The following is a 15455-nucleotide window of genomic DNA, read 5'->3' as shown; positions in this document are numbered from 1 at the left end:
TCAAGTGGATGTTCAGTGTTGCTAAGTGGTCTGTGTAAAACACCTTAGCAGGAATGTCTTATTGCGTCTTTTCTGAATTTATGTTTTAACAAATGTGATAGTTTGTGGAACATAAGTCGAATTGTTATTATTTGCTGGCAAAGACTCTTTTTCCTGTTACCGTCAATCTATAACATTCATTTTAGCTGAAGCTATAACGGTCATACAAGAAAGAAGTATTTTTGCATGATAAAATAAACACTGTTGAGTCGTTTTTTTCTTATAGTTAATCATTTTTTCGTAATGTATTTTCTTCAGAATCAAAAGGTATCTGAGATATTTTTTGGGCAATGGACGCTGACATTATGAGTTACAAAATGATTAATTTGTATAGCTTAAGCTTGGTAAACGTGACACTTTCTGTCATTAATAGGCATTTTCCTAACACAGTTTTGCATGTTCCAATATTTTGGATGCTAGTTACAATGCCCATTTTATATCCTCGATTATAATGTAGTATTTTTCGTTTCGTGTGATTTATATCTTTCTATTCAGTCGCTTGTTTATTTGCATATCTTTTAATTCTACTAAGTTTAATTTTCAGTTACCCACAATAATGGACAAATATTTAAAATAATCAGAAAATCCATCAAAATCGCGAGCTCAAGAAAGTAAACCAAAGAAAACGTTTAAGGCGCCACCTAGTCATAGACTATATAAAGAGGATTATCTGAAATTTGGTTTCGTGTGCTCCGATAATTCTTCTGTGCCTCAATGTCTCATATGAATGGAAAAGTTGCCAAATGAAGCGATGGTGCCAAGTAAATTACATCGACACCTTTCTACCAAGCATCCTTCGTACATAGATAAGGATTTTAACTATTTTAAACGTCTGCGAACTCAAATTTAAATGCAAACTTCTTTCATGAGATCAGTCACAACAGTATCTAATGGAGCTCTAGAATCAAGTTACAAAGTCGCAAGATTGATAACTAAAGCCAAGAAGCCTAACACATAATTGCCAAATCACTTTTTACCAGCTTGTGTGGAAATTGTCAAAACTATGCTTGGAATCGATGAAGTAAAAGAAATTGAAAAATTGCCGCTTTCAAATAATACAATCAGCAGGCGCATTGAAGACATGTCAGTTAGCATAGAAGGAACACTAATCCAGAAAATTTGTGAAGTTAAGAAATTTTACTTACAAGTTGATGAATCAACAGATGTTAGCAACTGTTGTCAGCTAATTGTACGTGTTCGAATTCCTGATGAGAAAGGGTTGAAAGAGCATTATTTATTCTGCAAAGAACTTCAGAAACAAACAACTAGGAAGGAAATCTTTAAAGAGGTCAATGAATACTTTGATACAAACAAACTTTCATGGAAAAATTGCATGAGTTTATGTACTGATGGTGTTGCTGCAATGAGAGGAAGGATCAGAGGCTTAGCGTCCGAAGTTCGGTCTGAAAACCCTGATGTTCAAATAATATTCTGCTTTATTCATAGAGAAGCTCTCATGTCAAATAGTTTACCTTTAAAATTAATGTCCACACTTAAAGACATTATACAAATGGTGAATTTAATCAAAGGTAGACCATTTCAATCGCATTGTTTTTCAATTTTATGTGATGAAATGGGATCAGAGCATCAATCTTTGTTGTTCCATACTGAAGTTCGTTGGCTGTCGAGTGGGAGAGTTTTGTCCAGAGTTCATGAGTTGAAAGAAGAATTAAAAGTATTTTTTTAGAGTAACTCAGTATTCAGCTAAGTTGGAAGACAATCATTGGTTGCAAAAAATGGCCTACTTAGCTGACTTATTTGAATACCTAAATAAACTTAATCGAAAAAAGATGTGGTGAAAAACGGTTCCCTTGAAATGTTTTGTCGATGTTGTAGTTCGAATCCTTAAAAAGAACTACTAGAACTTGTAGATCAACACCTATGCATGCTTGAGAGAAAGCTTCATCACTACTTTGAATTAAGAGACAGTGAAATTCGATCGGGTTCGAAATCCATTTGCATCTTCATTAGATCACATGGCATTCGCTTTATCAGTGAAAGAAAAGGAGGAGTTATTAGACTTTGATCGTACCCTTGAAGTTGGGTTGAAGGATGTTCCATTATCTAAATTCTGGGTAACTGCAAAAAAGGAGTTTCCATCCATCGGCGAAAAAGCTATAAACATTCGTTTCCCATTTGCTACAACATATGTGTGTGAACAAAGTTTCTCTTCTATGCTCACTGTCAAGAATTTAAAGAGATCATCATTGAAGAGTTTTGATCATGAATTGCGTGTAGCTCTTTCGACCATGGACCCAGATATAACAAAGTTGTGTTCACAGAAACAAGCACAAGTATCTCACTGAAATAAGAAGAAATTATATGTATTAACTGTGGCAAAAGAATATTGTAGATATTTATATTAATACTTAAAATGTTTATTTTGTCATTACATTATTATTATTAGCATATTTATACATAGTCAGTAATTCTTTTGTGTATAATTTTGAAAATACAAAAGAATTTTACTTTTGTATTTTCACATCATAATTTTATAAAATAAGTGTTCTAAAAATGTAATCACAGTTCATAGATGCGATATAAAAACTATGTCAAATATCAATCACTGAGGATGAATGGATTAAGTGTTTTCATTCTATTTGTTTCGTTTATTTCTTGCTTATGGCTGCATAAGAAGACTTATCTGAAACGAATGTCTAGCTGGAATGTTTATGTATTATAATGCAAAAATATTTGAAAGAAAGATCTTATTAATTGAATCCCTGTACGAAATAGAAGAAATTAATCATGTTAATAGAAAAATGTTTCTTCATAGCGTGTCGTGAAATTATTTATGCTTGTGAGGTGTGCCTCGAAGTGAAAAAGGTTGGGAAGCACTGCATTAGAGGCACCGAAATTGAGCCTATGCAACTTATTTTCTTCCAAACCTCCTGAATTTTATAGGAATGGCATCATGAAGCTTTCACAATGTTGGAAGAGCATTATTGATTCAAATGCAGGATATATACTTGAATAAATTAGCATGTGATTTATCTTTTATATCCTTTCAAAATTTAATGCTGAACATGACATTACTTTTTGGATGACATGATACATTTCTAATTAATTTGTAATATCATTATCAGCTCTTTTGTTTTGCTGATCATCCAAGCAACAAATCATCTTTTATAAACACTTTATTGGTTATTATCTTTCTATCTAAAGTTTCCATTATTTAATTTTTCTAGAGGCCTTAGGAACAACGTGGAATAAACATTTTTGTCTTTATCAAAAGCATGGGAAAAAAATGATTATGATTCCTTATTCCCAGACAGTTGGGAAAATAGTAAGTATTCATAATAATTCTGCATAATAATTATAATCTAACATAAAAGAATTATTTAAAAGTGTTCTTTATTGCTGGGGAAAAGTTAACATCCTCTGCCTTTATAAATATATATATATATATATAAATTCTTAAATATGTTTATTAATCCTATTAGCAAGGGTTAAGATGTTCAAATGGTACATCTGGCATCTGAAAATTTTAAGTTTTCATTGCTTTGCTTTTGCTTTGATTTCACTGTAGTAGAAACTTTACTTCAGACCAGTATTGAAATCTTAAAATTTTTAGATTTTACATGTATCATCTTTTTAATATCTTAGCAAGGTATTTATGATGCTCTTGGGTTTGAAAGACCTAGATTTAAATCCCATTAGGTTACAAAGAACCTTTACCAGGTTTTATCTTTAACAGGTTTCCCTGTCTCTCAGAAACTCTTGCATTCTGGAAAACAATGAAGCCAGTCAGAAAAGCATGCACGCAGCACACACACACAATTTACAGACTTAGCAGAAAATGCAGATGCGATTAATTATCTTATCATAAGCTGTAAGTGGCTGTTACTATTTGTTTCCAAGTAGCTGTTACTTAGCCATGACAGTATGTTGAGGCTAATACAAAAATTGAAGTTGGGATCTTTGTGACATTTTAAAAATCCTGAAAATTGTTCTCATCATCATCAAATTCCTGAGTACCCTTAAGGGATCTAAAGGATATTATGATAGTACTACATGAAAAGTTACATCATTACTAACTTCCGATCGACAATTTTTTCCACAAATTAATCTGTTATCTGTCTTCTTATGATTGATGAACAATTAAGAACAGTGATTGAGGTCCTATGCTCCCTGCAGAGCATAGGGCCTCAATCGTTGTTCTCCATTGGACTCTATTCATTAACTCTTTCTTGATCTCATTCCAGGATTTTCCAAGCTGTTTCATCTCTGCTTCAGGTCATATTGGAGCATCCATTTCTGCTTCCCTGTGAGTTCCATTCCACGGCTGTCTTTGCTATACTTATCAGGGTTTCTGAAAGCTTGGCCTACTCACTTCCATTTTCTTTTCATTATTTTTCATTTGATTTCAGATTGATTTGTTTTATCCCATAATGTCTTGTTTGAAATTCTATTTTGCTAGTATATTCCTGATATATTTCTAAGACATCTATTTATGTAAATCTGCAGTTTATTTAAATCCCTTTTGGTTAATCTCCCAGTTTCAGATCCATATAGCAGAATTAGTCTTTACATTTGTGTTGAAGAGTCTTAACTTTTGTCTTGAGATTTATTTCTTTACTTATCAATATATTTTTCATTGTATTGAAGACAGTTTGGACTTTTTTGTATTCTATTTTTATCTCCTCTTCTATTTTTCCTTCAGTGCTCACCATTGATCCTAGATAAACAAAAGTGTCTAATTGTTCTGGAGGTTCTTCCTTAAGTTTGAGAGTTAGATTTCGTTTGTGATTAATCTTCATTATTTTGGTATTTTTTTTTTAAGTCACACTTTGAGGTTTCCAGGTTTAAATTATCTTTTTTTCTTTGCATATGGTGGTGCTTTTTGAGCTAGTAAGTCAATATGTCATCAGCAAACTCTAAGTCATTTAATTTATTTGTCCATCCCCATTTACATATTAATGCTTTCATCTGTTATATTTCTCATCACACAGTCTATTAAGAAGATTGTAGAGGAAGAGTATACACCCTTGCCTTACACCTCATGTTGTTTTTATTTCTTTACTTAAATTCCTATTATATATTATTTTGATTTTATAATTATACATTGCTTTTACTATATTAGTTATTTTCTCTGGTATGCCATAATATTTCATTAATTTCAAAATTACTTCTCTGTTTATAATATCAAATGCTTTTTCAAAGTTAGTGAATGCTAAATACAGGCTGCCTTGCCATTCTATTGATAGTTCAATAATTATTCTCAGAGTTATTATTTGGTCTATGCATGATCTATTAGATCTGAAAGCTGCTTGTTTGTTCTAATGTTATTCTAGTGAAGATTTTACTAACTGTACTCAGAAGAGATATTCCTCTCCAGTTTGGCATTCCATTCTTTGGTATTCTCACCAATAATTCTGTATTCTAGTCATCTGACCATTTGTCCTTTATCTGTATTTCATTTAGAAGGGGATACAGTATCACTGTAGATATATGTATGTCTGCTTTAAGAAGTTCCACTTGTATATTTTCTATCTTTGAAGGTTACCATTTCTGAGTTTCTTTATTACCTTATTAATTTCTGCTTGTGTTATCTCTCCTGTATTTATATTTAATGTGTCTATTTCAGTTTTTTCTGGGAGGATAGTTTCTTATATTGAGGTTTCATTATGTTCTATCCATCTCATTTCGATGTCTTTATTCCCCCCCCCCCCCCACACACACACACATCAGTATGTTTCCTTGTTTATCTGTTATTGGTCTTTCTTTTCTAATATTTTTTCCAGTTATCTTCCTTGTTATTTTGTAAAGTTTCTTGAAATCATAGTTTTCTGCAACCTATTCAGCTTCCTTACAGAGTTCTTGAATGAATTATCTTTTATCATCTCTTACATTTTTCCTTACTTGTCTATTTTTCTCCTTGTACATTTTATTTATATCCTTTTCCTCTTCTTTATTTTGATTTTGGAGTAGTTTTCTTCTAACTTCTCTTCTTTCCTTCCTTAAAAGCACTGTTTTGCCTGTTTTGCTGTGCTCTCTCTCTCCTGTTTTCCTAGTATTCCTTCAGCTGTTTCCTTGTATAATTGTTTTATATTTTGCCCACATAAAGAAAGGCTTAGGTGTTGTTCATTGTTCATAATAATGCTTAATGGTATAAACAACACCAAGAGGAAAAAATATATTCATCAAAACAATATTTTGCTGGTTTTACAATAACTGTAATGGCATGTTGCACTAAACTAAGTAATTGTGGTAACAATTTAAATTGTAACTGAAACTTAATGTCTTTACATGACACCCTTTATTGGATGGCTAACTACAAAGTCAGTTTAGAGAAGTCCAGCTATTAGGTTTTAAAATGATGGGTAAATTAATGTACTCATACTGTTTGAGGTTGGGAGAATAGTCTTTCAGATGTATAACAACTTCTATGTAATATACACAGTCTTGCCATAAATAGTTACAACTTCCGCGCACCTCACATTGCCCACAGAATTATGTGAGCCCGGTACCATTAGTGTGGCTGTACACAGCCAACATTTGCGTGTTTGTCAGTAGAGAGTTGCCTAGCTGTACGGGTTAACATGCAATGGGGAGATTATGAGAACTGTGTAGCTGTAATTGCACTTCACAAGGTTTGGAATGCAGCCACCTTTTATATTCAACATGCTAAAAACACAAGGGATCAGTAGGATGTTTGTGTATTGGACTATTAACCATTATAACGATACAAAAGACTTATCTAACCACCAAAGAACAGGTCGACCACGTTGCATTAGGATGCGACAGCTTATGTGGGCAGTGAAGGCATGCCTCTGCCATAATCCTGTGAGAACAAGAAAGTGATGTTGCAAGAGATGAATGTTTTGTAGAGAATGATGTCACATGTACTAACTGATGACCAGGTAGTGAGACCCTATTGTCATTCTACTGGACGCTTCCTAACACTACAACTTATGCAGCAGAGGGTGATAAAATCAAAGGCACTTCTCTGGCGATATGCAAACAGACACAGAGATAACCTCTTCACAGATGAGATTTTCACCATTGAAGAGTTAACTGCCAAAACGATTGGGTATATGTCCCAGATGGTTGCACAGTACATGCCATATCATCTACGATTCAGAGACACAGGGTCGGCAGAAGTGGGCATGCGGTGCATGCTTGCGCTGCCACGAAGGGGGGGGGGTGCCGCTGCCGGGGCATGGTTAATAAGTTCATTTTTACGAAACAAACTTTTTATCATAAAAACAAAAAATTCTGAATGATCAATATTAAAATAAATAAGGCTGGATACACCGAATAAAAATTTTAAAAAAATTGTATATTGTCGCCTCTTTGATCAGCCAGCTGTTTACAATTTTGCAGCGAGAGCAGGCTAAACTTGCCTGCAGAATGTTGTGTCTATGTAAAGTGAAACAGTGAACGACTTTTATGCACAGAAACGAATTTGTTGCTAGTTAGCCAGTCATATGGTACGCAGCTCAGTAGGCTACTATCAGCAGCACAGTGTGGACTATCATTTCGTCTCTGTGTCATGTTGTGTAATAATTTCTTGTGGGTATAAAATAGAAATGGAATCAAAAATTAAAAAAAAAAGTTATCCAGTGCATAAAATCATAAGCGTCATGCTGCGATAGAAGCAGTTATTAAGAAACAAACTGGGGCTCTTAATAAATTTGTTAAAATATTAAAATATTCTGATGCAGATTGTAACCAACTCGATACATCAGAAATCAGAGTTGAAGAACCGTCCATATCATCCAGTTTTCATGAAAGTACTATTGCAACTGAACAAGATGGATGATTTAAGTGAAAAACAGTTAGGAGAAATTTAGTTGTAGTCGACCATGAAACTAACACATTGTTAGTCTCTGTAAATTAGAAGATCCAAGTGAATGGGGTAAATATTGATGAAAAATTATGAGTTGTTTTAATTGAAATGGGGCCTGTTCAAAAAAAAATATAATATATCCCAGAGATACATATGGTCGTAAATTTGGCGACACATGTTATAATAGAAAAATGGAAAACAGGGAGCTCGTGCCAAGAACATAGCTCATTTATTCCGAAACTTTAAATTCTGTTTTTTGCTTTTGTTGCAAACTTTTCGCACCTACTGAATCAAGTAGTCTTGTAGAAGGTTATAATGATTGGAGAAATTTAAATAAAACTTTGCATAGACATGAGACTAGTTTAACTCACATGAAAAATTTCTTAAAATGGAAGGAACTTGATAAAAATTTAATAATCAAAACTACTATTGATTGCCAGACTCAAAGCATGTATGAAATGGAAAAGAAACATTGGACGAGTGTTTTAGAATGCTTGATTGAAATTATAAAATTCCTTGGTAGCCAAACTTTAGCTTTTCACGGATCATCTGATAAATTATATGAAAGGAATAACGGCAATTTTTTAAAATTAATCGAACTGTTTGCGAAGTTTGATCCCGTTATGGAAAAATCATGTTGAAAGGGCCCTACATCGAAACAATAGAGAACACTATTTGAGTAAAGACAGACAAAAGGAAATATTGGAAACTTTAAGCAATGCAATCAGGGATACAATTTTATTATCAATTCGAAAATCTAAATATTATTCCATAATTTTAGACTGCACACATGATGCAAGTAAAACAGAACAAATGACCATTATTATTCGCTTTGTTTCCGGTGACAATGGAATTTTCAAGATCAGGAAAAACTTTTTAGGTTTTGTAGATATATCAGATTCCACAGGACATGGTTTATGTGCAACAATAATGGAACAACTGGAAAAATGGAACATCCCCATTGAAGATGCAAGGTCAAGGGTATGACAATGTGGCAAATATGAACAGGAAAAAAATATGTTCTCAAAAATTTCCTTTTGAACAAAAATCCTTGAGCTTTTTATATGCCATTTGCTGCTCATACTCTAAATTTAATCATTAACGATGCTGCCAAAGTGAATGCAGATACAATTAGTTTCTTTGCAGTTATTCAAGAAATATACAATTTCTTTTCATTCTCTTACGAACATTGGGCAATCCTTTTAAAGTTTGTAAAAAATTAACATTGAAACAGCCATCAAAAACGTGATGGAAAGTAAAATGAATGCAATCCGCCCTCTACGATATCAGTTAGGAGAAATTTACGATGCACTTTTTGAAATTTTAAATAATGAAAATTTTAATAAAGAAACTCAGCATGAAGCACAAACATTGTGTGCTAAATAAAGAACTACAAATTTATTTGCTCTCTTATAACTTGGCATGATTTACTTAACAGAATAAACCCTGTGAGTAAAATGCTTCAAGACAAAAATATGAGCATTACACTTGCTTTAGAATCTATCGAAAACTTAAAAATGTTCTTACAAGAGTATCGATCAGATACAAATTTTAAAGAAGTTCTAAAAATGGCAAAAGAACTGAGTGAAGAGGTGGATGGAGAACAAGAATTTAAAAGTGGTACAGAAGTTCGACGACGAAAGAAGACACGACAATTTGACTACGAGCATCAGCGAGCGGTGAACATTCCTTTTCCAAGTTGAAATTGATTAAAACCTACTTAAGAGCAAGTATGTCACATAAAAGGCTTGTTAGTTTGGAGTTAATAGCTATTGAAAATGATATATGTGCGGAGTTTGCCATTAAGACCATTATTTCTAATTTTGTGAATATGAAATCAAAAACCCTGAAATTTTAATTAAAAAAATTTCAAGTATATTTATGTAATTTAATTATTTATGTTATTCTGTAAAGATGTTATTTTTTGAATACTTATAGTAAATGTTCTAATTATTTCTGAATTCTTTTCTTATTTTCCCATTTATCTTGAGTCTCTTTTATTTTCCTAAATGATAGTTCCATTTGTAAAAAGTATTAAAAATTTTTTACAAGTTACTAAGAATTTACTAACTTGTAAAATGAAAGAATTTTTTAAACTTTAGTTCACATAAATTCATTTTAATTTTGTTAGCGATTTGGGTCAGTGAGAAGGCCTGAATATAATCCCTGTATTCCTTTCTTTTAGGCTTGCACGGTGATCCGAATGCATTTGTGAAAATTATGGAGACAACTACCGTGTTTGAATAAAAACTTTAGTTTAATATAACTAAAATCTACATTCGACGTTTCGACCTTTATGTCAAGGTCATCTTCTGGAGCATACAACTATACACAGGAAACAAGCTATACTACAATCAAACTGGTTTGTTAAAGACGCTGACCAACCGCTACAACAATTGTTGGCCTGACCTCTGGTGAGGGGAAAAAAAAAAAACTTATAAAAAATAAATAAAATAAAATAAAAATAAAAATTTTTCAAAAAATTATACATCAACGCTAGAGTCCTATTATTAGTGTTGTCTACTATATACATGTATTCACATCATTCCAGCCAGTTGGTATGGAATGGTTTCTAATATTAGCTAAGGATTGGCTAGAGTCCTGCCTTATGCTGTATCTTTCATATTAGGTAGGCTGAATGTGTGCCATCCAGATCGTTGGAATTTTCATGCCATCTTTGTTGTTGATATTTGGGTGGTTTATCAGGATTTCACAAGATTCCTTAAATTTCCTTTCGTACCAGGTTTTGGTGCAGTGTAAGGAGCAGGTGCTTTTCCAGTTGATTTGGTGTAATTTGGTATTGATTTGGATCTGCTTCACCATAATGGTTATATTTAATGTGTCTAATGTGTTCTTTCTTGCGTATAGGGATTGTCCGTCCTGTTTCACCAATGTACGGTAAGTTACAGGTGCAGCGGATGCAATAGACTCCAGGATGTGCTAATGGGAGGAGAGGATCCTTAGAGGAGTTGAATATGGTTTTAAGTTTAGTGGGTGGTTTAAAGGTGGCATTGAGGTTATAATGTTGTAGAATTCTGCTGATTTTTTCTGATAACCCCTTTTTTTTTTTCCTCACCAGAGGTCAGGCCAACAATTGTTGTAGCAGTTGGTCAATGTCTTTAACAAACCAGTTTGATTGTAGTATAGCTTGTTTCCTGTGTATAGTTGTATGCTCCAGAAGATGACCTTGACATAAAGGTCGAAACGTCGAATGTAGATTTTAGTTATATTAAACTAAAGTTTTTATTCAAACACGGTAGTTGTCTCCATAATTTTCAAAAATGCATTCGGATCACCCTGTAAGTCTAAAAGAAAGGGTACTCTTCATTCCATTTCCAAATTTCTTTTGATAATTTCCAGATCATTTTGTTGCTTTTCCGATATTATTATCCTCTGTATTTTATGAAAGTCCTCCCATGACTTTTATTTAGCTAGTTTACACTGTACGTCGCTTTATTACATTTTTTTCTGTATTATCTAAAATCACACACCAACTTACTTGCTAGGAACTTTTGATGCACTTTTTTCTTCTTTTGCTTGCCTGCCTCTTTAACTTCATGTGTCGACCATGGTATTCTTATTTTTCTATCCTTGCAGGCAACTTTACCACATGCCTCTCCGGCTGAATCAGTCAGTATTTTCTTCATTATGTCACTCAGACTTCAAGGTTTGGTTTTTGTTAGAACTGTTTCATTTTTTTCTTCAATAATGTTTGTATGGTTGAGTCTGTAGTTTACTCCTAAAAACTATCCAACTTTAATTCTTTTTAAAACATTCTTAGATACTGTTCAATATTATTATTATTATTATTAGAATGGGCAACTCCAAGGAGTGCTTAGATTCGACTCATCGAGGGAGGCCCTAACATCATGTCAAGAACAGCTATTCAACATTCACACAGTATCTATCATACTTTGCCTTGAACTCATTTACAGTCATGGCACCCACAACAGACTCTGGCAGCTTATTCCAATCATTCACCACTCTCCAAGTAAAAAACCTAGCTCTAACACCCTTGCTAATCACACTCTTGCTCAGCTTCCATGGATGGCCCCTTGTCCTCCCACCACCAGTCCTATTATCAAAAATATCTTCTGAATTAATCTTATAGAAACCCTTCAGTAATTTGAATGTCTCAATCATATAACCCCTTTTCCGCCTATCAGCCAATTTCTGCAACCCACAAATCTTCAACCTGTTCTCATAAGGTTCATTCCATAAACCTGCTATCATCTTGGTCACTTGTTTCTGGATCCTCTCCACCTCCTCCCCCATCAAGAAGAAACCCTGGTGCCGAAATTTGGGCACAGTAGTCTAGATAGGGTCTTATCAAGGCTCGATACAGAGGTACAGTAACATGTTTGTCTCTGCTCGTCAAAGTATTTTTCAGCAACCAAGTGATTTGATGAACTGATTTATCCACTTTTGCAATGTGCCTCCCTAAACTTCAACTCCCTTTCTACCAACACTCCCAAATCCCTGGCCTCGTCAATCTCCTGGAGTACAGTTTCACCAATGTGGTATACTGCTGCTAATCTTTTCACCCCAAATTGCATAATTTTACATTTTGCCACATTAAATTGACACCCATTCTCCTTAGCCTAGCCCTCCAAACTATCCAAATCATCCTGCAAAATTTTGACATCCCATGCATTCACTATTGCTCTACCCAACTTTGCATCATCAGCAAACAAATGAATAGTTCCTCTCAGATTCTTTCCTATATCGTTAATGAATAAACTGAAAAGTAGTGGTCCAAGAACAGAACCCTGGGCACACCACTAGTCACAGGCCATCTTTTGGACTCTACTTCTGATTAAACCACTCTCTGATATCTCTCCATCCAACACTCTCCTATTAATCTCACCAACCCTATATCCATCCCCATATGCTGCAGTTTACTAATTAGAATTCCATGTGGTATCCTATCAAAGGCCTTAGCAAGGTCCAGTATGGTAACATTGATTGGAAGGAGGAGTGGACACACGGGAGGAAAGAATTGGATTTTATGCAGTTATTAAGGGATAACTATCTGCAACAGCATATAATGGAAAATACTAGGAGTCAGAGAGTGCTAGATCCCTAGTTCAGCTGTCCAGTTCAGCCGTCACTGTGTTATAAAACGTGAGCAAGTTTCTGAGGCATGATCTACCTTCACAAAACCATGCTGCCCCCATACAGTATCCCATTTTCATCTATCCATTCCTGTATTCTCCCCTTGACTATTTTCTCCAAGACCTTGACAATGATTCCTGTTATGCTAATCGGTCGATAATTTACAACTTCAGTCTTGGAACCTCCTTTATGCAGTGGAACTATTTTCCCCTCTTTCCACCCCCTTGGGACTAACCCAGACCCGAGACTCAAATTAAACAAAATATTCAAGGGCACTGGCAATTCTTTAGCTGCTTCACGTACGACACGAGCTGGTATACCATCCAAACCCACAGATGTATTGACATTGAGGTTTTGTAATAGACTATTCACCTCCACTTCATTCACTACAGTTCCCATATAAGCTGTTGGTTCCTTCATTCCTGCAATGTCACCACCTGGATGATATACTCTTGCAAAGTGCTCGCTCAGTAATTCTACTATATCAACTGATTCAGTTATTTCCCTACCATCGGCATTCTTTAAAATCATTTTGCCGTATAGATTTTTTCTTTTACTTGCAACGTATCGAAAAAACTGTTTGGGATTCTCTTTAGCCTGCATGGCTAATTTTCTTTCATAATCTGCTTTTTTTTGCTTTTCTTACCACACTCGTTACCCTTCTGGCCTGCGCTTTATACCATTTATGTGCCTGCAGGTCACCTTTCTCCTTAAATTCCCTCCACAGTTGTTTCTTTTTTTTTTTTTTTTGCAGCTCAAGCTTAACCCCTACTTGATTTACTATTCAGACTTTAGGTATACAGTCAGCCATTGCCTCGTGCAAACACTCCTTAACCACTTTCCATGCACTATCAACATCCAGACCTTGCATTTTTACATGCCATGGCACTGAAACAAACAAACTCCTAAGCTTGTCATACTTACCAGCCTGGTAATTCCACATGTACCCCTGTCTTAATTGAAAATTCCACACATTTAGCCACCTCCCAAGTCAAGACCCTATGATCACTCTTACCAATTGGTGGCAACGTGGTCATATTCTTTACATCTTTAAATTCTCAGGTGCATTTACTCAAATTCTCAGATGCGATTACTAGGTCTAGCACTCACCCCTAGTATTTTCCATTACATGCTGTTGCAGATAGTTATCCCTTAATAACTGCATAAAATCCAATTCCTTCCTCCCATGTGTCCTCTCAATGTTACCATAGTTGAAACCCCCATAATAATTACCCTCCTTCCACTCATTTCATCAATTTGTTTATGCATACTATCCCTACCATCTATTATGCTTGTGTTTTATGTTGGATACCATAGCCACTCCTTGTAATTTAGAAGAGTCTAACCTGTAATTTTGTTTTCTTTAATTGTTTGTTAACACCAAATACCTAGATATGGTCCTTCTCTAATTCTTTTGCCAGTTCCACTTATTTTCTATTGATACTTCTTATATTGATGGTGCTTATCTTGAATTTTGCTGATGTTGAGTTTGAGTTTGTTTCAGTAGTTGACTTTACATTGTTTGCCCTAGTTTCCTTATGAAAACAGCTGGGCCTTGTTATGCCAGATGGGGAGGAGTTGCCAGGATAAACATTTCATGTGGTTTTATTTGTTTGTTGATTTAAGTCAGTACAGAATAGTTTGGTTAGTTAAATCCCAAATTTAGAATAAATCATAAATCCCAAAGGAACATTTCATCCTTGTTTTTTCAATATGAGGTTGATAGTGGGGTATACATTATCGAAAGTTTTTTTCCACTTCTTTGTTTAATCCTTTATCCAAGTGTAAGCAAGCAGTTTGCACATGAAGAATTAACAAGAATTGAAATTTTTTGGCATTTTAATTTAATGGGGTATTCAATAAGAAGGTTTGGATTGAACATTAGATCAGAATCAGAAATTAGCATCATTCTTAGAAGCAGCTGCTGTACACAAGTTGCTCAGATAAGACATTATGTTATATATGATTGGTGGTATTTTGTTTATTTTTAACTGCATTGTTTAGTGAATTATTATTATGCAATATTCTTTCAAAAATGTTTTTCGTTATTCCACTAATCCATACAAGAAAAATGTCAACCAAGACATCGATGTTGACTGATATCAACATGTTTAATGTATTTGTTGCCGACAGTGAATGGTTTCTGGTATGAGAGCAAGAATGGAGAAAAAATTTGTCAGAAATGTCTTGTGAGTACAAGAAGTTAGAGTTGTGTTGGGAGCAAAAGAATGTAGTGACTGATATTATGAATATAAGGCAGGATTTTCAAAGTGTTGTGGGGAATGTAGTGGAAGCAGTGAGTAAAAAATATAAATGAGAATTTGAAGGAAGTGGTTGAAAGATGTGGATGATAAGATGACAGTGCAGAAAGAAGTTGCATGCTTATGCGGACTCCTTCACAGGACAAAACCTGAGCTCTAGTAAATGGAGAAATGATTGGCATATGGTACAGAAGGATGGAGAATGAAAGAAAGAGTGAATGGGGAAATACATGAAAGTGCAAGAAACT

General features: G+C 34.3%; 1 protein-coding gene across 2 annotated transcripts in view; it reads left to right on the top strand.

The window, feature by feature from the left end:
- The window catches only part of Graf (GTPase regulator associated with FAK), a 573290-nt gene that overhangs the window by 266960 nt on the left and 290875 nt on the right, over positions 1–15455 (top strand). For both annotated transcript variants that reach the window (XM_090395958.1, XM_090395957.1), the window contains one exon: positions 3228–3325. In XM_090395958.1, the coding sequence (XP_090252084.1) occupies positions 3228–3325 (98 nt within the window). The remainder of the gene's footprint in view (positions 1–3227; positions 3326–15455) is intronic.

Source organism: Typopeltis vanoorti, chromosome 7 (assembly GCF_054136105.1).
Source record: "Typopeltis vanoorti isolate ZY-2024b chromosome 7, IOZ_Tvanoo_1.0, whole genome shotgun sequence".
NCBI lineage: Eukaryota > Metazoa > Arthropoda > Arachnida > Uropygi > Thelyphonidae > Typopeltis > Typopeltis vanoorti.
Note: the sequence above shows the minus strand (reverse complement) of the source record. Positions and strands in the feature narration are given on the sequence as shown.